The following is a 23,007-nucleotide window of genomic DNA, read 5'->3' as shown; positions in this document are numbered from 1 at the left end:
CCCTTCTGAGTAGTTTCTCATAAGTCTTTCAGTTATTTTAGTATAAAAACATTAAACCACTGATTATGCCGGAAATGTGGCTTACTAATAACAACAAAAATTATTATTTATTTGCACTTATAGGGGTACATAGCCAAGGATTAAATAACTGCTTTCCTTTGAATAAGCAGAATTCTGAAAAACACACTGCTGAAAATCAATTAATTATCAGGAGATGTGTTTTCAATAACTTACTGTAACTAAAAGTATAAAAAGTCTAAGTGTTTTATTTACAATATGCATTAAGTTAAACCTGGTTGAAATGTTGAACTGTTGAACACTACGGAACACTAAGTATTAGGTTTCAAAATTACATTGATATTATGTACTGGTTGTTATTCTGCAGCTGCAGTAAAGAACAATTATTTCTCAGAAATATTTTTGCTGAAATGATAGATACTAGTGATAATTCTTGATGACACATGGCAATGTTATCTAGAGTTGCGTCCCTAAGCGTTTGTCGACCTGACTCTCGGCTTTCAATCGTTTTACCCGTGTACGTCGTTTCACCAATATGCTCAGTGTCTGCGGCCTGGGAGGAACTTTTATGTAGCCTAGTGGTTCAATACTAACACTTATTCACTTACTCTACGACCTGAGTCACTTTAGATTTTCTTTCCTAAGTTCAGTTTAACACATTGAGTAATATCATTGAAATACTGTTCCACTTTCCTTAAACCTGACTCTCACAGACACTTGTACCTTTAATGTAAGTCACAGTTAAAACCACTCAAAAACATGGACAAATACATGTAACTGATACATGTGTGTAAGAATCAAAACTGCACAGAAAAAAGTGTCTGTCGTCAACAAGATATTTCCACTCAGTTGTTGCAATTACCAAGAGACGAATAGAATTAGAAACATAACAAAACCAACTGATATTACTCTGAAACGCACGTTAGTCTGCAATATTCTGGAAAACGTGGTAAGATGATAATGTCTGCTTACCTAGGTGAGCCAGTTTAATGTCTTGATAGATGAGATTGGTTCTGTCCTTTACCATAACCTGGGACAAAGAAACAAAACATAAAAGGGTGGCAAATTAATTAAAATATTTGTACAAACCGCGTGTTATTGAAACATTATGTTTTGCTATTTGTTTCTCATACAGACTTGGACACTTACCGATCGTAGAAGAGGAAAAACATTCTTTTCTTGTTCCACTCGTTCTTGCCATGCAATCAGCTCCGCTTCTTGTACAACCGCTGAAAATAGTTTTGGAAATAATAAATATACATTGTATGTAACTGTAACAAAAATACATAATAATACGGAAGTAGTAATAGAACACGTATATGTCTCCTAGATTATTATGCAAATTCTAGTGTTTTATCAATAACTTTAACAATGTTAATTGTATAAATATATGATATACAGTAATTAATATAATACTTGGGGCGTTCGAGTAGCCTAGTGGTTAAAGCGTTCGCTCGTCACGCCGAAGACCCGGGTTCGATACCCGATATGGTTACAATGTGTGAAGCCCATTTCTGGTGTCCCCCGCCGTGATATTGCTGGAATATTGCTAAAAGCGGCGTAAAACCATACTCACTTACTCACCCACTAATATAATATAATACTTATTCTAGAATAGCAATACAGGCAGACGTATGAAATCAAAGGAAGAAACAATACAAACACTATGTATACAGACATGGTCATTGCCACTGACCTGTTTATCGGTGTTACCAGATCCTGTATACAAAATATACGACGGCTCTTTGAGTTTCGACGAAATGTTTTCTGGTATCCAGCGTTTCATCTTTTTGTATAAGTTTGACAACCAAATCAAAGTAGAAAGTAAAGGACTGCAAATCATATTGGCTTTGAACTCCATACTATTTTGATCACATCACGGTATGGTTCAAGAACTAGACACGAAATGGTAAATGACGTTTGGAACCGAACATCTGTAATAACATCCTGGGATGTAGTAAATATTCAACAATACTCACGTCCTTGGTGAGTTTGTTTGCTTGTTGGTTCACGTGGCTTGTTTTCTGAACTGCACTTATTTTGATGAAGCTGAAAATACCAAATGAGAAGTGATTAGTAGAGGATGTTATTCTGTGAATTCTGTGAATTCTGTGAATTCTGTGAATTCTGAAGTTTATTCCTTACGTTCTCACGAGTGTAGCACAATTTTGTTTAGTTGTATCCGTTACGGTATCTGCATGAATGTAGAAAAAGGTATGTCAAAGCTATGTGGCACACGATAGCAGAGATGTCTAACTCTATTGTAATGAATGTTGCAGCGTGAGTGTTCACATTGTCTGAAATGCGAATTTTAACATTAATTTCGATTAATTACTCGTAATAGATTCACTTACAACAATGTTTTGTCTGAGCTTCCCCGACAGCAATATCAGCACATCAAAGTCTCCTTCTAGATATTTCATTCTTCGACTCCACTGATCTGAAGCATATTTATTATGTGATAAAATAACCCAAGGAACATGTTTAAAACGAACATACAATACTTCATACTGCGATCAGCACTGTCGTCATCATTGTCAACCACATGTAAATTATATAAGTTCATATATATTATTTTACCGTTCGTGTGGTTACGTATACAAAATGTTACCATTAGTAAGTGCATCCATGAGTTTCTCCATTCTGTCAATTTCCTGAAAAAATCAAATTTAAACATGTTTTGGGCAATAAGATTGATAAAGCAACGGTTTATTTATGAAATAAAATATATTATTTATGTATTTATTGCAGAAATGCATTATGTTTATGACTTAATTTCGTTTGTAGAAACTTAAGAAGAACTTTAAAGACGTTTTATAGTAATAAGTACATTTCAATAATGAAACGTCAGTATACATTACCCTCTCTACAATCCACTTTCTGTTCTTAAGCTCCTTGATATCAGTTAGATCTGAAGTTAAAAGGAATAACTGTGTTTCTTAAACAAAATTAGTAAAATTGTTTATGTAGTAACATTCAATAAAATGCGTCGTGCATGTTTAAGATACATCAGTGATTAGCTAATGTACCATGGATGTATGTTTTAAACATATTTATTCCCCAAATAAATTTGAAACTCGATTGGCAAACAACCCGCAGGCTTATTTGAATGCCTCTCCAGGAAACAAAATACAAAGATCAAAGCTGACATGGTTATTAGGCTCCGTAGTATAAAAAATAAAAATATTGTCTCTTATCAACATTTAGGCGTTTCATTGATATGCACATAATGCATATCAGAAGTCTGTCGAATGTCATCCATCATTATCATTCAATTATTTAAACATTTAAACTACATCGACCAGATTCCACAATAAAGTTATGGACTGATTCGACAATTTGAAGGTTTCAATTTGCAGACTTGTTAGAATTTCCATGTAAAACGGAGTGTAAGTTATGGTCTTTAGCAAAACAATGCTTACTTCTCTTTGCGTCTCTATAATTGGGGCATATAAAGAGATAACACATACAATGAGATGACATACATGCATACATTCTGGGTTTTTAAAAATTAAACTTTACCTGCCATGTTTCTGCCTAGTGTGATACTCTTTCAAGATCTCCATTTAATTGTGCCACTTTTATGTGGGGATCGTCAATAATAATGTACAAGGACGTATCGTCCGCAAATAATCTAATATTGCCATCAATATCAGCAACTAGATTTAAATAGACTAAGAACAGTAATGGCCCTAATACTGATCCTTGTGGAACGCCAGCACACACAGATTCTAAAACAGGGGTGTATCCATTGATCACTACACGCTGTACTCTATCCTTCAGGTAACTATTGAACCAGTCCAATGACCTACCACTTATCCCATGAGAGTGTAACTTACGTATCAAATCTTGCCATACTTTATCAAATGCCTGACTAATGTCTAAGAATCCAACTCTTACTTCTTTACCTTGATCCAGGGCTTTTGAAAATACGAGTTTCCGTATAGCACAGTTGGTAAAGAGTAACCATGTTGGTAAAAATACATTTCATTTCGAAGAACATAGTAATTTGTGCACACAAAAAGAAGTGGAAGTAATCTTCGGTATGATATCCACAGGAACAAATTTTTGCATACAAAATATATCTAGCACTCTGATCTGCGTTAAGACCGCTGCAGCCAAGCCTGAGGGGACTGTGAATAATTTGACATATTAACCTGTTTCCATAATTTCAATCCCAGTGCATACCATTATCTCCCATTCCAAAGTGGTGTTATAGCCGGTATAAATGAATAAGCATTTGTTTTTACAATTCACTGTTTGAAGATTAGTTTTGTCAAATTTATAATGTGTGCTTTCAAAAACTGTATTAGGAATAAGCCTACAAATATATTCGGCTGAGAGATGATTATTTATTTTGTAAAACATTACCAATTTTGAAATATATTTTATGTCTTTTAATGACTTACATTTTTTATTGTAACGTTTCTGATAACTCGTACCTCAACAGCGCCAAATTGTTCTTAAGAGCATCTAAGTTTATCTTTTTCCAAGAAATTTGCTTGTTCATTAGTACAGTATGGCAACAATAAAAATATAAAAAAGTGGTAATAAAAATTATTTGTACACAGTTTCTAAGATATTTATAACTTCTTAAACAATCACCCATAGGACACCAGTTTGAAATAAACTATCATATCTATACAGATACATAATTCGAAATAGAAAATACACCATGTTAGGCTAACGTTTTTATTTTCTACAAATGAGTGCCACAAAACACCTGTTGCCTGCCTGTACCGTGCAATATCAAACCCATAGTTTTAAAATACAGTCACATACTAAATACTCTTGCAAGCATGCAGGAAAAAGCATGAAGGACAAATCGTGTATTTTTACAACTACTGATGGGTGAACATTGACAGAGTAAAAGTGAATTGTAAGTAGATAATTACAGTTTACCGTTTCTTATCAAAGTTATCAACAACTATTGTATTCAAATAATTACAAATAAAAAGAGCCGGCATTATGCCAGACCAAAGGCATGATGCAAAAATGATCTAAATGATCAAGCATGATCTAAAAATAATATAAAAGCAGGGGTCAGTATTGCCAAAAATATATACTCAACAACAAAAGTTCCTGTGACACCAATATTTTAGTGTATTTTTCAAACAAGTAAAGTTTGGTTTTCGATATTGTAGTACATGTATGGAATCAAGTCACAAAAGCGCAACTGCTACAGAAAACCATGCATTCCATGCAAAAGTTGACTTTTGTGCACGCCCCATGCATTTCACTACCAAAGAATCATGGGTATAAAAATATGTGCGTTAACGGGATTCCATATGCATTCTTTAGCATCGTGCTGACAACAACCACTCAAATAAACAACAAAATTACGCAATTATTCAACATTACGAAAGGCCACGCCTGTCCGATAATGAGCGTCTGTGAGTCATTGGTATGCTTGAAGCAGGATCTAGTCAACGTGATGTTGCAAGACAATTTAACGTCCACAGAAACACTATTTGGTGTTTATGGCAACGTTGGCCACAGACGAATGCAGTCAGAGACCATCCTCGGAGTGGCAGGCCACGCGTAACCAATAATCGACAAGACAACTGGATTCGAACAACACACGTACGAAATCGATTCCTGCCAGCAACAGTGAGTGCAAGGAGCATCCCTGGCCTTCGACGAATATCTTCACAAACCGTACGTCGCCGCCTCAGTTGTGCAGGGATTGTCGCCAGAAGACCCGCCAGACGTCCCATTTTGACAGGAAACCAGCGTCAAGCATGTCTTCAGTGGTGCAGTGGTGCAGACAACATATACACTGGACGGTCATGCAGTGGGGACACGTTCTATTCACAGATGAGTCTCGTTTTCACCTCAGCCACAGCGATGGACGGATTCGAGGTGAACGCTACGTCAGTCATTGTGTCATGGAAGAAGATCGGTTCGGAGGGGGCAGCGTTATGGTATGGGTTTTGATTACAGCAAGACAGAGGACCCGTTTGATAGTGGTAGAGGGAAATCTCAATGGTCAGCGCCACGGCGACGAGATCATCGGCCCTGTTGTTGTACCGTTTTTGCGTCGTCATGGCCCAGGCATTACCTTTCAACATGACAACGCCCGGCCTCATATTTCTCGTCTTGTTCAGGACTCTCTTCAACAAAACAACGTGGATGTCATCTCTTTGGCGGCTCGCTCCCCTGATCTCTCACCAATCGAGCACATGTGGGATGAGATGGTTCGGCGCCTTCGACGTCAACCACGTGTTCCACAGACACTCCAGGAACTTCGAAGCATGCTTCAGCAGATATGGACATATATCCCACAGGACTTTGTGCGACGCCTGGTCCATTCCATGAGATGAAGATGTGTTGCTTGCATCGCAACTAGAGGTGGATATGCACGCTATTGATTTGTAAATTGACATTTTGGCATGTTCATGTTTGGTTTTTTATGAAATCAGGCATTTTCTTAAGTCAGTATGGCAAATTGAACCATTTGAACACTTACAGGAGTCTTTTATCTGTTGCAAACGGAAATTGTTTCAGATTTGGTAAAAAGAATAACTTTGCTTTAAATCTTATGCAATGTCACAGGAACGTTTGGTGTTCAGTATATTACGTATGCGAGTTTTGGAAGCCAAAGAAATAATGTTTGAGATACATACAAATTGCAAATTGCCAATGGTGACGTCTTGTTTCCGGTGTCACACTGTTTGTTTCATCAACAATGTTCACGTATGAGGACAGATCCAGTTTGCTGAGGTCATTCACTGATACCACTGATGCATATGCTGACCTGAAAGTATGATTGATTAAGTCATTGATTGAAACAAACAGAGATGATTAACTCAGTTCTGGTGTTCGTATTCTGAGGCATTCCAGTAAAAAGTGTGTTCATATTTTTTAATATAGCCCCTTTGATATCTACAAACCTGAGTCTGCGCTCCTCCTTCCGTGACCTACACACCAGTAGAGTGTCCCCCAGTCTGCTCAGTCTCCTGGCCACCTCCAGCATCAGAGTCGTTGCCCCGCTACCTGGCACACATCGGACCTGGACATACTTACTGTTGATGTTCTCTACCAGAATGATACATTGTTCTTTGGTGAGGAATCGTATACAGTTATCGCCTTCACCATTTTCTCGTAGCACTGACTTTGTCTCAGCAACACCCGCCCAAAACGCTGTAAGGACTCTATCATATCTGCTAGGATTCATTAACAATGAACGCATTGGAACAAAATGAGAAGAATCGTCAACCAAAACCTTCAGGCGAGTTTTGAATGCGACACTATCCTTGAGCGTCGACGTATTGATCACTCCATGTATTGAGTTCACATCTTCATCCATGAATCTGATGAGTTTATGTCTCACTCCTCTCGCCACAGACGTGTTGTATGCCAACGCTTCCCTTGACTCTTCATCACCATCAACGAGTGACAGGACCACATATGGCTTGTTAGGGAAGACAATGAACACATCACACACGGAATTACCTGGACGAGGGGATGTGGTAAAATCCAGAGCAACTGATAAGGTTTCTGATAAGAACATGAAACATGGCTCAGTCTTTGGATGGTTCGTACTGTCTACATCTATATCAGTCCTGGTATCCAATCCTAAGACAAATGCATGGTTTTCTACAAGTTCCAAGAGACAGTCTTTCACTTTTGCTGAAGAGTTTTCAAGATTGCGTGGTGTTACCGTTCGGTCGTCTGAAAAAATACAAATATTTATAGGAACTATTCTCATTTTGTATCTAAACTTAAGCCTTCCTGGTGGTACAATAACTGAGTTCCCTGTTTTGTGTACCTGTCGACTGAATTGTTCTCGAGCATCTATGACTTGGAACAACGGTACCAGTTACAAGTCTCTCAACACATCAAGTTAGCTTCTCTTTCGGCATGAATAAAACTCAAATTGTTAGAGTTCGCTGCTGTTTTTGGTGAATATTTGACATGACTTTGCATGTGTTTGTGACGGATGCCACAGGTAGGGGAGTATACATTCACGTTTTTGCGAGTTCAATGCTGTGTCAGATTTTAGTTTTATGTCACCAATCACTTCCTTTTTAGAACATATGCAAGTTAAATTGCTGTCCAATGACCAGAAATATCATCAAACCCATTGATCTTAGTGCATAGCTTCTTTACCTTCAAAAATGAAGTGTCTCCTGATCTCAAATATGCCGTTTCCAATGTGCTTCAAGTCAGCTCGGAAGAAATCGTTTGTTGCTAAAGTAAAGTCATGCTCTTCCTCTTTGACGATTTGTTTCTTGAATATGGAATGAAAACATCGTAAAACAGAATTGTCATTTTTAAAAATTCATTTTGAAGCTTGATAAGATATGATTTTAACTCTTGTGGTAGGATATGTGTTAATGGCAATTGATATCATAAAAGTGATAATCCATACACACCAGCAGCTTCGACATTTTGACGAGGACATGGATTGGTCCTGGAAATACAAACCATGAATTTGAAAGCATCATAAGACTACACACAGTGCTCTGTGCATAACAGGGTTTATGGCAGACAATAAATAATAGTGATCAACCCATTTTCATAACAAGAAATCTCTGACAAAAGCAGAGCCAATAGTACGATTCCGATTACACCATAAACATATGAGTGAGTGAGTGAGTTGGGTTAAACGCCGCTTTTAACAGTATTCCAGTTATATCGCTGCGTGTCAGCTTAATGTGGGAGGAAAGCCCGAAGTGATGCAGGTCTCAGACGTTTACCACTTCGGTGAAACCCATTAGCACGGGCATGGTGCTGACAAACCTAGAAACATAATTGGGGCGAACCAGGATTCGAACCCACAATCATAGGTTTCTGGCGTGCCCAAGAGACGCAACTCTGCACAGCGAATCGCGGCGCCTTAGACGACTGGGCCACCCGTGCCCCCCGAATCACTGTAATAGTGATGAGGTGGTCACGAAAAGGTGAACGTATCCTAGCCCACAGGTGGAACCCGTCACACACATATTCACCCGAACAAACATCGAAACATATGATAATGCAACTAATCAAGTAAGTACAGTGTTTTCAGTTTACAAAGCCTTTGATGAAAGATTTGATACATCGTATCTAACATAATTAGATTCTGAAACATTATTGATTGATAATTGATGTCGATCTCAATTTATGCATTAGGATTTTAAATAGCATGATTCTGAAGCTTCCGTTTAAAAGAAATCGTAAACAGAAGGTGGAACCATTTATAAACAAATAGGATCTGTTACCGTCTTTGTTCTCCACTGCATCAGCTACGCTTGGCTTTCAGGCAGCTTTGTGAAAGCATGGAACCATTCATGGATTTCCATCCGGGTGACTGACTTGTTTGCGGGATCATATTTGTAAGCCAATGGTCCCCGTTGATCGTAAAACACTACACCATTCATGTGTTTTACTAAAATATGTATAATAAACTGTCCACCTGTTTCTAACTTGTGATTTCTAAGTTCATCACCGCAACAAAACTCTGTGACCTTTGGCGAGCAAGGAATAAAACGAATGTCTACTGTATGTGCGTCAGTCACTTTCTTTCCATCAAAGTCACACACAAGAACAGTCTCGTAAATCTTCTGCTTCAACGTATCCTTTAGATAGTCTTGATCATCAACACAAACAGGCTGGAGACGGATCTCTTTAGACTCGTATCCATATTCCGTTTTAAAAACGCATTCCTCTTTTACACCATATAGGAAAGAACCACCCTTTTGAAGTTTGCTCATTGCACTTATGTACTCAGAAAGTTTAAGACTCTTAATAATGTAAGCAACTATATCATGATCTCCTTTCTTGTGAAGAAAGTGACTTTTCATTTGAACTGACCTGTTTTCATGTAAACTTGTAACATCATTTACAGTTTGTATTTCTGAAGGGAGTGAGCTGAATGTTCTTTCGAATTCTCCTTTTCTTCTGATAAATGTCCGCAGTGTATCCGCAGAAATATCCACAATGCAGTCATCAAGTGCAACCTTTGTATTAAAGTCAGATGTTGTCAAGATGGAAGAAGCACTGACATAAAGAGCTAAGAAGTCATAAAAATTAAGAAGCTCCCTGTGGTCACTTAGCTTTACCATCCGGTAAACATCAGTAAATAACTGACCATCATGAATCAAGTCATAAAGCTTTGTATCCACAAACTCATGGAATGCGCCAGTAAAAGAATCCCCGGGGGCCAGACCTACAAGATGAATCAGTATATATCCAGCGTTTGAGTTGCGCAGCGCCGATACTTTTTTCAAAAAATGGTCGAGTTTGCGATCTCTCTTCTCCCTTTTCTTCTTTTTGTTATCTTCCCATCGTCCTACACCAAACAGGTATTTAACGTGGATCCCAATAGGCAAGATGTTTTCAGAGGAAGACACACACTGTAAAAATTCACAAACTGCTTTCTCACACCGTGGAATATGTTCACTGAAAGGAAACACAGAATAAGAAGTAAATAGCAGGAGTGTCAGAACTACAAAACAGTCCCTCGAGCATCTTTGTGGTCAGTTCACAATACCGACAATATACATTTTCCTATAGTTATACATTTTTGTAAATTGGTTGAGTTCCGTACGTGAAAGGGAACAAATACCAAATGCGGAATATAAATTACATAACTATACTCAACAGACAAGTTTCAACAGTGCATATCGTTCACATCAGATGTTTGAAATACTCACGTTAGACACGTTGTGTGGACGATCTGTTTAGGTTTTGATTTCTTGGTGCGGGATGCGAAATCGTTCCTGGCATAAACAAGTACAGGGACAAAACCAGTTGGGGCTATACTTTCCTTAGAATATATTAATCCTTGTTCTTTGGCATAGACAGAAACGGATTCATAACCTCTTGGTACGTTGCTTCCCTGTCTGGTATATATGACATTGTCACCATGTACCCACACAGTTACATGTTCACACTCCTCTGGTATATCACCACCCTGTGGTTCATAAAACACTTCCTCATCCTTGTGGTACACAGTTACACTTTGTGAGTTTGATAGTATCTCATCCCCACAGTATTCACATAGTAACATGACATCTGGAAGCCTCAATCAAATGATCAAATGAAAATCACTCTAAGCCTACTGTAAGGCTGCATTTGTCAAACTGCGTAATAGCTAAGGTTTGGTTGTTATGTATACATTTGACGTCAAGCATGAATACACATCATGTGATATTCAGCCAGTCCCTGCATTGAATGAATGTCTGCCAGTTGAACAACCACACTGTCGTCGCCTCTCACGACAGGTAATAGAGCCCCGGTAACCTATTTAAATCCGGATCCCTACGGAGGCCTAAGTCTAAAATTGCAAACTATTACCCCCAGTTTGCTCTCTGGAGATCACGCCGTAAACAAATTTGGAAATTATCAAAACTCTTTTGGGATGAATAAGTACTGTATGCAACGAATGTATTTGTAATATTGCATACATTTGAAATGTAAAGATACAAATCAATAATAGGTTATTCTGTAAAGAGAAGAAGTCCAAAGGCACAAAATCTAAATAACCGTAGCAAACAAAGAGACTGGGGCTAGGATTTTCTCTTGAGATTAGGTAATTTCTTAGCTTGAACTGCGAAACCAGATAGTTATTTATTTAAAACTATGAGCCTGCATATCTTTTATGCAAAACACCTCGCAACAATGTTATTCTTGTGGCATAAATGTTTTTAAGCATAATTTTCTTATCATCAATTTTCAGGCACAATGTATTCTTTTCAATAAAATTACAAACCCCTGGAATAAAAACAACAAAGATTCTTTATAATCTTGTGAGGTATTAATAGTTATGCTATTTCAAAACTATTGGAGTGATTATTTAATTATTCATTTATGGTTACCTGAAAGTAAACGGTGTTTTCGAGAGTTTTAATGTAAACGAATCCTCACTTAACCAAATACCTCGTGCATAGACAAGATAATGTAATACTGATACTAACTGAAGACAAATAAAGACAATAGATAACACCCTGCCGGATCAATGCATTTGGACCAGCCTCTATACGACATAGAGGTATTTGACCGAGTGTCCCAAACGTTAATGCAACATCTTCAATCACATTGTGTAATTATTGATAACATTCGAATTTTGTGACGTATTTCGTACCCTAAAGTAATTTTAGGAACCGCGCATGAACACATTGCCTGATTACAAAGAACCATGTACTATATAGTGCTAAATGATGTGGAGCCAGGTTTCCAGCACTCCCACATCAGGAAAATCCTAACCTTGTTTTATTGTGAAAGCTATGCACATCGATGTATTGAGCTCATTAAAAGCAGTTCATGCAATGTGACTTCATTTGCACGTTAATCCTTTTGCGATAGCAAGTTTATGGGATTATTTTCGATAATATAATTTATTACATGGCAAAAAATGTTTATTAACAACTGGTGGATTTATGATCTCTTTTCTCCTTTTCCCTCTTCCCATCCTCTCGTATTTAAACGTTCCCCCTAGGGCAAACAGCGAGCATAGCAAACTGAGTTTTAAGGTACACACCACTATTCACATCTTTATTGTAGAGATACTTGAAGGCCACAGGGATATAGGAAAAATCTGTTTGTGTAGTAGATGATTTATCTTATAGTTTCTAAACTTCCTTGCATGAAATATATATGTTGTTAAGGACAATGATACATAGATATTTACAGACAACGTTAATACAACATTCTTACAGATATTTGGAAAGTGTTACACTGTGCATTGTACAGACCATGTGTTTTAAATCACTGTCAAATAGTGATGATACCAGGTGTTCTGTGACAAAAATGATGCTTGATGCATTTTCCCATTTTGACTTGTACCATATGTTCCCATGTGCGTCATCACCATTTGATAGTAATTCATAAACACGTGCTTTTGATATAATCGTATAATAGACTCTGTCCTCAGCGGAAATTATTTATGAGTGTGGAAAATGTTTTGTCGTTTTTCATTGCTTGTATTTTCTTTAAGACCGCACTCAGCAATTGTCCACTTGTATGATGACAACCTGTCAATAATAGCATCTGGACCAGGTAATCCAATGATTGATATTATGAGGAGTTGCGGGGAAGGATGACACTAAGTCAGCCAAGTCATCAAGCCTGACCACCGGATCATTTCGCATAGCTTGCTAGGGCCCAGGCTAACCAAAAATTCCCAATAGAGTTTCCAATGTACATATTGGCATTGTGTCAATGTACCGCAGGAATAATATAGATTAACACGAAGACATCAACACCACCCCACCCCTATGATGTCCTCCCTGTGTGACATCTTTAGCCCAGGGTGTTTGGCCGCAGTTTATGCCAGCATGTGTAATGATATTATATGTTTGTTGTACTGACAAATTAATTGATTTATACTGTTATGGCAGTGTAGTATTTTGTTCAACAGTGGTGCATAGGTTCGGAAGAACGTCATAGCATTATGTCGACAAGTAACAACGATACTATCAATATTAGCTTTTCTCTTTTAAGCCCCCAAACAGATTTGACGCATCAGTGACCAAAAATATGGCCGTAGCAATTCCCTACCTTGACTTTTTTTCATGTGTTCCCATGTTTATTTCAGGTGAACAAATAACTTGATTTTGTATGTGTTCGTGACGGGCGCCACAGGTCACGAGCTCACGAAAACATGGTATCATCACAATTTGAAAGTGATTAACTAACACTTACCATTGATACAGTCGGAATTGTACAATCAACTTTGCCTTAAGCAGACATTTCTTGTGGCTATTTCTTTGTCCTTTTACTTTCATGCATGGTTAAACAGAATACAAATAACTAATGGCAAGGCGTATCGATATGTGTCCGGGCTAACGCTACTTTGAAAGGTATTTCAGTCACTATCACAGCTGTGTCTAAATATAGAAGCATCCTACAAGCACGGGTACAGTGCTGAAAGGCCAAGACGCATAACCGAGTCGAGTTTCAACCAATGGTTATAACATTCTGGCACGCAAAGGACAAACACTGCAGAGCAATGTAACACGCAGAAAGAGGCTCTTTTACGGATATTTTTTTTGGCATAAAATTCGTATTTTTGCGACATCCTATTTCAAAACCATAGCCATAATAATATCCATATTAGTAGTATGTGGTGGGGGGTGGGGGGTGGGGGGGTTACCCCAGTACGGTGGCGCTACCCTGGTAATCATCCAAGATGGCGACACTTCCGGTTCAGAGAGGCGTGTGCATGTTCCTGCGCTTCCTGTTTCCACTTCCAACAAGCTTTTCTTTGTTGGCCACAAGTTGGAGGCATACCCAGATCGCTTCGACGGCCCTTATCTTCGCACACCTTTTCAAAGTAACATTTGTACAAGTCACTAGATTTCATCATCAGATCATGCAGTTCTAAGTAATGATGAATGAGTTCGTACACTTCACCGCTCACTGCCCTCAGTGTCTTGACATAAATAAGATTGGACATGAAATTGCTTCTTTCGTAAGGGCTGTGCCGGTGTTAGTGGCTTCGTTCCTTTTATAGGAGAGGAGCGGATAAAAATGCCCCACACCGATTTGGCGCCCAATGTTTTGATTGGTCCATAACTCTGCACGCTGATTGGTCCGTTTCGATGACTGGTCTGAGCCGAGGTTTCCAAACCGACTCGAGCCTTTCCATAGTAAAATGCATTTTCAATGGGAGAGAAAACACAACTCGGGTGCTGTCTTCTGATTGATACATTTTCGATACTGTTTTTCAGGTGTGCCTTTGAATGATGCAGCTGACATGATTTTCATTATCTATTCATTAGAACATGTATTTATTTAAATTTGTATGGATGCCTTTTTATGTTTTGCTTCTATTGCCAACCATAAAAATGTTTCCGTTAGAATAAATGACATGTGGTGAGCAACAATCCTTGGCGCAATGGAACCTGCTTTATTTACCATGTTTGCTGCCTTTTATGATTGGTTCTTTTTTATTGAGTGGCGATTGGTGCATTTTCACCAATGGTGAAGTTGGGAGTCTTGTCTATAAATAAAAAACACACACGTTGTTCAGGCTATCATTTGCATCATGGCTGGCAAGTCGAGAGAATCGTATAGCTTGAAGAAAATAGAAAAAAATGTTGGAAGTGGAAACAGGAAGCGGAAACAGACTGAACCAAAGAAAGTAGCACCAAAGAAGATAAAGAAGACACAAAAGAAAAAACAAGCAAACCATCAACAATAACAACAGCATTAGCAACAACAACAGCAGACTGGAAAACGGAACAGCTCATGGCATGCTGCTAAATGTTGTTTTCAAGCTTTCGTCAGTTTCCAGTTTCCAACAGTTTCCAATTTCCAAGAGTTTCCATCAGTTTCCAGTTTCCAAAAATTTCCAGTTTCCAAAAGTTTCAAATTTCCAGTTTGTTTCCAATGGCCCTTTTCAGGGCCACCCAACTCTCCCGAAAGAACACTTTGATCATTGCAAACCAAAAACAAATCCCAAAAGAATCCCACCCTCCGCGCCATCTTGGATGCGCACGCCTCCCGGAACTTGTAAGTGTCGCCATCTTGAATGATTACCAGGGTAGCGCCATCGTACTAGGCTACCCCCTAATACTACTCATATTTATGAAACGAAACAAAATTTATAGAACATAATCATCAAAAGTTCCTCACAAGTGAAACACACAGTATGAAAAATCTACCTTACTCAATATGCACAAAACAATATACAGTAGAAATAAGGACATTTTCTCGAATGGTCGGTCATATAGCTTCACTGTCTTCATTGTGACAAGTTATGTTTCTGTTAAAGTGTTTATTCAGCAACTTAAAGTCTGGACAGACAGGGAGGCATTTCCTTCACCAAGCTCAGGCTGCGCTGATCGCATCTGGTGAGTTTCAAATCTCTATTCAGGAACAGGCAGTGGCAAGCTAGGCCTGACGGAAACTGGCACTTGTTTGGCAGATGGGTTTGATTAATGGTGTAATGGTTGTTCTCGCGAGATTTGGTGAAACTTTATACGTATGAAATTCGATGCTACCCGACTTATAATAATAATCCTTATATGCTCTTCAAAAAGAGAAACGTATTAGCCAGATTTGTGTGAGGTAGAAAAATACATATATACGAGGAACCGTACAAGGTATAAAGCTAAAATATTGTGAAGAGAACGGTTAATGATTGTAATAATCTCAGTTATCGGTACACAGGAAAAGTCCAAGGTGAAGGTCAGCTGCCATCAATAACGCGTATTTTCCCCGGGCCAGGTGAGAACATCAACGTTGTTGTTGTTGTGTAGACAGGCTCTTGTGATCCGTGCTGTATGCGGTTGTCCTGCTGGAATACACCGTTGCCGTCGTCTGTAATTGGGAGGACGTATGGTTGGAGAATTTCGTTAATGTATGTTTATCCGTAAGGTTGCTCTGGATATGGACCAAACCTGTCCTGCCATGATGAGAGATATAAGCCCACATCATAACGCTACTCCCATCAAACCTGCCCACTTCCTGTTCGAAGTTTCTGGCGTAACGTTCTCCCCGACGTCTGCAGACCCTTGCTCTTCTATCCCCTCGACGGAGGAGAACGGTGACCCAGATACCTCTCCATCGCAGTTGAGGCAATACTATGTCGTTGCAGCCATACACCAATGCAGTCGTTTTTTACGATGTTGTCGACTCAATAAGACGCGTCGAACAGGACGTGTTGCTCGTAGACCGGCTGCTCATTAACGAGTTCTTACGGTTTGGTCGGAGATTCTGCGCAGTCCGGTTATTTGGGATGCGGTTGTGGTGGCTGTGGTCGTCCTTTCACGTATGTGGCGCAGTCGGATATAGCGATTTTTGGCGGGGTTGGTTACTCTTGGTCGATGGGCGGTCGGGTAGCCTAGTGGTTAAAGCGTTCGCTCGTCACGCCGAAGACCCGGGTTCGATTCCCGACATGGATACAATGTGTGAAGCCCATTACTGGTGTCCCCGCCGTGATATTGCTGGAATATTGCTAAAAGCGGCGTAAAACCATACTCACTCACCACTCTTGGTCGTCCCGACCTTGGCCGATCACGTGTTGACCCATGCTGTTGAAACCGATCCCACAGCCTTGTGATGGTGCTGGGCGCTACATTGAAAACCCTGGCTACAGCCGATCGGGATTCCTCTGCCTGCAAGCGGCCTATGACGTTGTTTCTTTGCATTTCTGTTAAACTTGGCACGTTGTTGAACTGTCACTGTTCGACTGACACAGATGCAAGGCACTCGTAGGCCCTGCACTTAAATACCGTTCATAGTGCTGCTGCATGACCCTTTTGTTTATGCACTGGGTGAGTGTTTTTCGAATCGTACATGTTCCCCGACTAATGGTTTGCATGTCCTTGTTGTGATTATTTTGATCCGGTAAATTTGCACTGACACTATAACACATTAAACCTCTCCATTGTGCACCTCTTGGTCCGCTAATTTTACTTTTATGGGGAAAATATTTCCGTATTACGTTTCAATTTTTTGAAAGGGTATATATTATGTTTATAACGTGTCACATCAGGAAAGAACACTATTTGTGACATAAATATTGTCTCACTGTACATAATTTATTAATATTTGCACTTCTTCCCTTTCTCACAAGTCAATAGGCTTGAATCCTACTGATTTTTAAATGAACTATTTGCGTTCAACACATTTAATCATTTTTGACGCTTTAAACATAAATAGAGAAATATGTATATAGATGTATATCGATTCATACATTAAAGCCACACACATATTTTTACACAATTAATATGTATTGCTTTTCTATTCTATGAACATTTACCTAGTCTTTTTCTGTCTTTAGCAGGGTTTATTTTCCGTACTGTTCGCACATTGTTACGTGTCGATTACAAATTGAAACAAAAAGTAAACTGTCATACAAATAACAATTGTATTATAAAATGAATTAGATTTATAATTCAATACAAATTACTGCAATTTAATTGCAATAGCAATACACAATAGCCTGTCAATACAACATTTAATTACACTGTGCAGAATTAGTATAAAATATGTTCCATACAATTTGTTCATTCTTCATTCACAAAACGTATTGGCTTATGGTAAATCACAAAACGCATGTAGTTCGGACCCTTCAGGCTTCAGAATATTTAAGAATATTTATCTCAGTGAGCTAGCACTATAAATCGGCATCAGTCCGGACTTGTACAAGCAGTCACGCACACACACGCACACACGCACGCACGCACGCACGCACGCACGCACACACGCACGCACGCACACATACACACACACGTGCATGCACGTCGCTATATAAGTCCAATAATCTTGGACGCGACCCTAAAACCAATTTCACCTCCCCTCACCTCAGAATATTTAAATTTAACAACAAATGTTTAGAGGAATCAGAAAAAAGTGCCAGGTATAACGCTTAAGGTTGAGAATGTCGTGGTTGTCTTGTCATGTTGCTTTCCCGACGCATTTAGACTATCGTGTCACTGGATGTGTTTGCTCGATCACTTGATTGTCTAGCTTGGACGCCGTCGCATGGCAGGAGTACTGTTGTGCAGGGTTGTAGTCAACAAACAAACTCTCACTATTTCATGCAAATTGAGTGAGTGTTGGGTGCTACCGGGAGGACAGTACATGCTCATCCTTTTTCGCCAACTCTTAGTACAATTCTTATATTTTTCACATATAATTCACCGCTTTATTGCTTTTTACCCCAAATATTTTGTTTGTTTGTTGTTTAACGCCGCACTCAGCAATATCCCAGCTATATGACGGTCCAGACAATCCAGTGACTGATATCAAGCGCATCGATCCAAGCAATTGGGATACAATGACATGCATGAACAAAGTCAGCGAGCCTTACAACCTGATCCCGTTGGTCGCATCTTACGACAAGCATAGTCGCCTTTTACGACAAACATGGCTTGCTGAAGACCTATTCTAACCCTTTACGACAATGGAATCCGTTTCGGCGGGTAAGCGAGACTGGTTATTCTCCGGCGTTGAATAATTAACTTAGATCTTCGTCATCCTGTTGGAAGTCGCACTTTTCAGATAATAACAACGCCAATACATGCCGGGCACAAGAAACGGTTCTAATGAACGGCACATATGATCATGTTTGTTCAGGTTCGAGCGGGAAATCTCGCTATTAAGATAATTACAATGCCAAGACAACTTGCGGAGATCCAAGGAGCGGTTCTCACGACCTGCATGTATGACCATGTTAATTCTGGTTCAAGTATATTATGACTGGATAAATGTTTCATGTTATAATGAGACAATTAAGTCAGTAGGACTACCATTAAGATTTGTATATTTTGCATTTACAAGTGGGCAGAGACGAAAAGGCTGTGTGTGGTTTGGAAATGGCAATTCTTTTAACAAGAGAAACCACATCTTCTTGAAAGGACATTATTCTCTGGACAAATTCATGTCTTTATATTAGTCATGGGCATGTGACAGTCCCAATAGAAAATCAAATTCGTTTGTATCTAAAGCTTTGACACCAGATCATGTAACCGGATCCTTCAGTGAATGTGCTTTTGAGATCATATGACTTTAAAGTGCTATACGGTACATTACAAAGAGTTTTGAAATGCTTTCAAAAGCGACTGTCGTAAACTACACGGATACATGCCACGCCGACAGCAACCGATCCACGGCAACAGCGTCTAGACTCACAGTGATATTAGATTTTTGTGAATGAGCCTTTATATGTTGAATGAGGTTTTTGTTTTTGCTACGCGTCCTTACAGTCTCAGTCTCCTCTTATATTAAATCTCAGTAGGTATCTGTTTCCCCTATATTTCATGGACACGGGAACGTTGACACTTGTTGTTCCAACACATGATATATATGTAATGGAGCATAGAAAGAATGGTCTTATACTTTTATAAGTTAAGCAAGAACTTTAGACATGGCAATTAACACATTATCTATGTGTCATAATCTCTAGTCTCCAACTAAAACAAAACACATAGCTCATAGGAGCTGAATAGATGTTGTTCCTATTCAACTACTGCAGTGTCTGTCTTGATACAGAGCTCAGTGTCTCAGTGAATCATGATAGACTCACAATGGGAATGGACCCGTGAAGATACAGGGGTAGAATAGGTCTTCAGCAACCAATGCTTGCCGTAAAAGGTGACTATGCTTGTCGCGAAAGGCGACTAACGGGATCGGGTGGACAGACTCGCTGACTTGGTTGATGCATGTCATCAATCCCAATTGCGTGGATCGATGCTCATGATATCAATCACTGGATTGTCTGGTCCAGACTCGACTATTTACAAACGTCCGTCATATAGCTGGAATATTGCTGAGTGCGGCGTTTAACAACAAACCAACCAATCAACCACAATGGGAATGTTGCCTTCCCGGGGAAATAATTCATTCATTAAGACCTCTTCTTAATGACGAATACGTACACATCCACTCGATAATTAATTCGTGTCAATGTAACATGATTATATTCTCAGTTAGTACTGACCGTTATCCATTATCAAAGAAATACAGGTTGTGATATTTAAAGTTTAAATTTGTCATTCCAAGTCGGTATGGGGCGTTATTTGTGCAGGTCCGTTGGTTATTCAAACTCAGTATGGAGCATAGTCATTACCATCATAAACCTTTCCAAGTTTCTGCCGATGAATTTACGTTGCTTAAACTAGTTATTTTGCATAATAAGAACATGTGGTCCTGTGCGTCTGCCGACCCACACGTTAAAACCTTACAGTGATTAATTACTTCTATTCCGTATAGTCAAATTGTAACATAAGGAGAAAAATGTTCCCGCCCGTCGGTCGCGATATTTGTCCCACACAGGAGACACCGTCCCTAAACAGTACCTTATGGAGTAGCCTTACATAACAGTAACGCCTTTGCACTGGGAGAGCGGTCGTCTAATACATCAATCAGTAACCTAACGCCAATAGTAACGAATTGTTCTGCTATCTTTTTCAGCTTTATATTCAGTGAGAAGTGATCACAGTTACAGACTGAGATTACATTATGATGTCAATATGTCATGACGTCACAATGCAATACATACACATTCTCGTTAGATACCATTTTTACGAAACGAGTGGACGAGTTCATGACCTTGTACGACACACGTGTGACGTACGGATTTAGTATCTTACCACCTGTATCTTCACCACGTGGGTAATAAAGTTACAGATTATATCGAGTCGTATGATTAATTTGTGAATTTCATTATATATGTGCTACTGTAAACAAGTGAATCTCACCATATATATATACAAAATATGTGAGACTCAAACCGAATCAACTTATAGCATCTTCTGAGTAATATGTTTGCTAGTAACGTCTCTAAAGCCTTAGATAGGGAATACATGGCTAGATTATGTAACAAAGTGTTTGAACGAGAAGATAGAGGTGGGCAACTTGTAAACAATACAGAATGCCCTGTAGGAATATGTTAGCACACCAATAGCCTTGGCCAGAGAATTCTCAACTGTAAGGGAAATACTGCTTGCTAAATGTAGGTAGAGAGAACGTTTTCAATTTTTACCGTGAATGGTTTTACAGGTTCACATTCGATATACACATGAAATAGTCTTTCTTGATCTTACTCACAATAAGAGCATCTACACCTTTCATGTTCAACAGCTCTCTTTAGTATAAATAACTCAAACAATGAATCGAATTTAATGAATTGAACAATGTACATGTATTTGTATTATTAACCGCTAGTTTGGCACAGATATGTGTCGGGCACTTTCAGGCAACTTCACCACAACAAGCACGAGATATAAGCTTAACGAGGATTTATAAGACAATGACTGGCCAGCGAGCCTGTATAGTTGATGTAAATATGTTGTGCCCTTTGAGATTTTAGAAATTGACTGTATGTCTGCTCAAACTATGCCTATACCAACAAACAAAACAAAGTAAGACATAATATTCTCTAGAAATAACATCAGCTCATGTGTTACAGTATTAGAACCCTTCATTGTTAGTATCAAACTTCAAACTCATATATTTATGTGAAATTAGTGTGTCCAGTAACTTAAACCTGAACGGAAGTCCTAATTGTGACGATATTAAGTTGCTGCTGTAGCTGAGCCGCTTTGTTTTCGGTGACAGTAGTCACATCCTGATATCTTAATCTCTTAATTTCTTGTCCTCTGTGACATCCCTGTGCTGTTTCCGATCAAGGAATTACATAAAACGAATAATTCGTAAAATGGTTTCAGTAATCATATAATTGAAATTAAAGTACCTATAATAACAGGTCCGTTTTTATATGACTAAAGCGAAGATGCAAGTGTAACTTATGTCGACCAAAACAGCGTTGTGTAACTGCATGCTAGTCCTTGTTCCTGCTTGATTTCACTATGACATTGTCACAATGAGATCGAGAAGCGAGCACGTATAGTATTTCTCGGCAAGTCCTACCACATTCGGTCTTGTGTATGTAACACCCACAAGCGCGCTAGGCAGGCTATGTCCCATTGTGAAACGAGGTCGTACCAAATATCTCGACAACACGAGCGCACAGAGGCTTTGCTTCCCCTTGCAAAGCTCCACTTGTTGGGCACGCGAGAGGGTTGAACTGATCATAATGACGACAGGCTACAAACGTTGTCCGTCACTGGGGAATTTGCCAGTTAGTTGATATCTATGATATTCACAGATGAACACTGTGCATATCTGGCTTTGCTAAAATTATGGTACGCGAATGTTAGATATGAAGTAATGAAAGTGACACAACGTGAACAATATATTTGCATTAAAACATCCTATTATCACGACATATTTAATAGAGTCAGACAATACTATCCGCCCCCGGCCCATAACCATCATCACAGTACATGATAAAGCCCTTAAGATAGATGTTACCCTTCATAGCAGTGTGTGTATGGTTCATATACACACCACTTCATAGCGGTTCATAGGCAGGGTCTATCACTTGTGCATAATATTTCCAAATCACAAATTAACTTTATCGTGATTCCTATCACCTTCAAATCTAGTATATACTATAATAAATAAACTGTTTTCTTCGGCTAATTGCTGTAGTACTGGATTTTAAGTAGTGTCTTGTCCATAAGTTGTTGACAGATGTATACTCTGTAG

At 38.9% G+C, this 23,007-nt stretch overlaps 1 protein-coding gene across 4 annotated transcripts in view; it reads right to left on the bottom strand.

Moving 5' to 3' along the window:
• The window catches only part of LOC124127832, a 134,154-nt gene that overhangs the window by 70,940 nt on the left and 40,207 nt on the right, over nt 1–23,007 (bottom strand). The window contains exons 1-7 of one of the 4 annotated variants that reach the window (XM_048390978.1): nt 10,659–11,106; nt 9,225–10,404; nt 8,397–8,434; nt 8,131–8,251; nt 6,912–7,692; nt 6,645–6,775; nt 2,880–2,929 (exon numbers count right to left, since the gene is read on the bottom strand). The exons of 2 other annotated variants lie outside the window; for them this stretch is intronic. In XM_048390978.1, the coding sequence (XP_048246935.1) occupies nt 2,880–2,929; nt 6,645–6,775; nt 6,912–7,692; nt 8,131–8,251; nt 8,397–8,411 (1,098 nt within the window). In that variant the 5' untranslated portion in view covers nt 8,412–8,434; nt 9,225–10,404; nt 10,659–11,106. Of the gene's footprint in view, nt 1–2,879; nt 2,930–6,644; nt 6,776–6,911; nt 7,693–8,130; nt 8,252–8,396; nt 8,528–9,224; nt 10,405–10,658; nt 11,107–23,007 lie in introns of those variants that run through there. One more of the 4 variants, XM_048390977.1, reaches the window with a different exon arrangement.

This window comes from Haliotis rufescens, unplaced genomic scaffold (genome assembly GCF_023055435.1).
Source record: "Haliotis rufescens isolate VD_foot unplaced genomic scaffold, xgHalRufe1.0.p SCAF_9, whole genome shotgun sequence".
In the NCBI taxonomy this organism is placed as follows: domain Eukaryota; kingdom Metazoa; phylum Mollusca; class Gastropoda; order Lepetellida; family Haliotidae; genus Haliotis; species Haliotis rufescens.
This window is presented reverse-complemented; position numbering and strand designations above follow the sequence as displayed.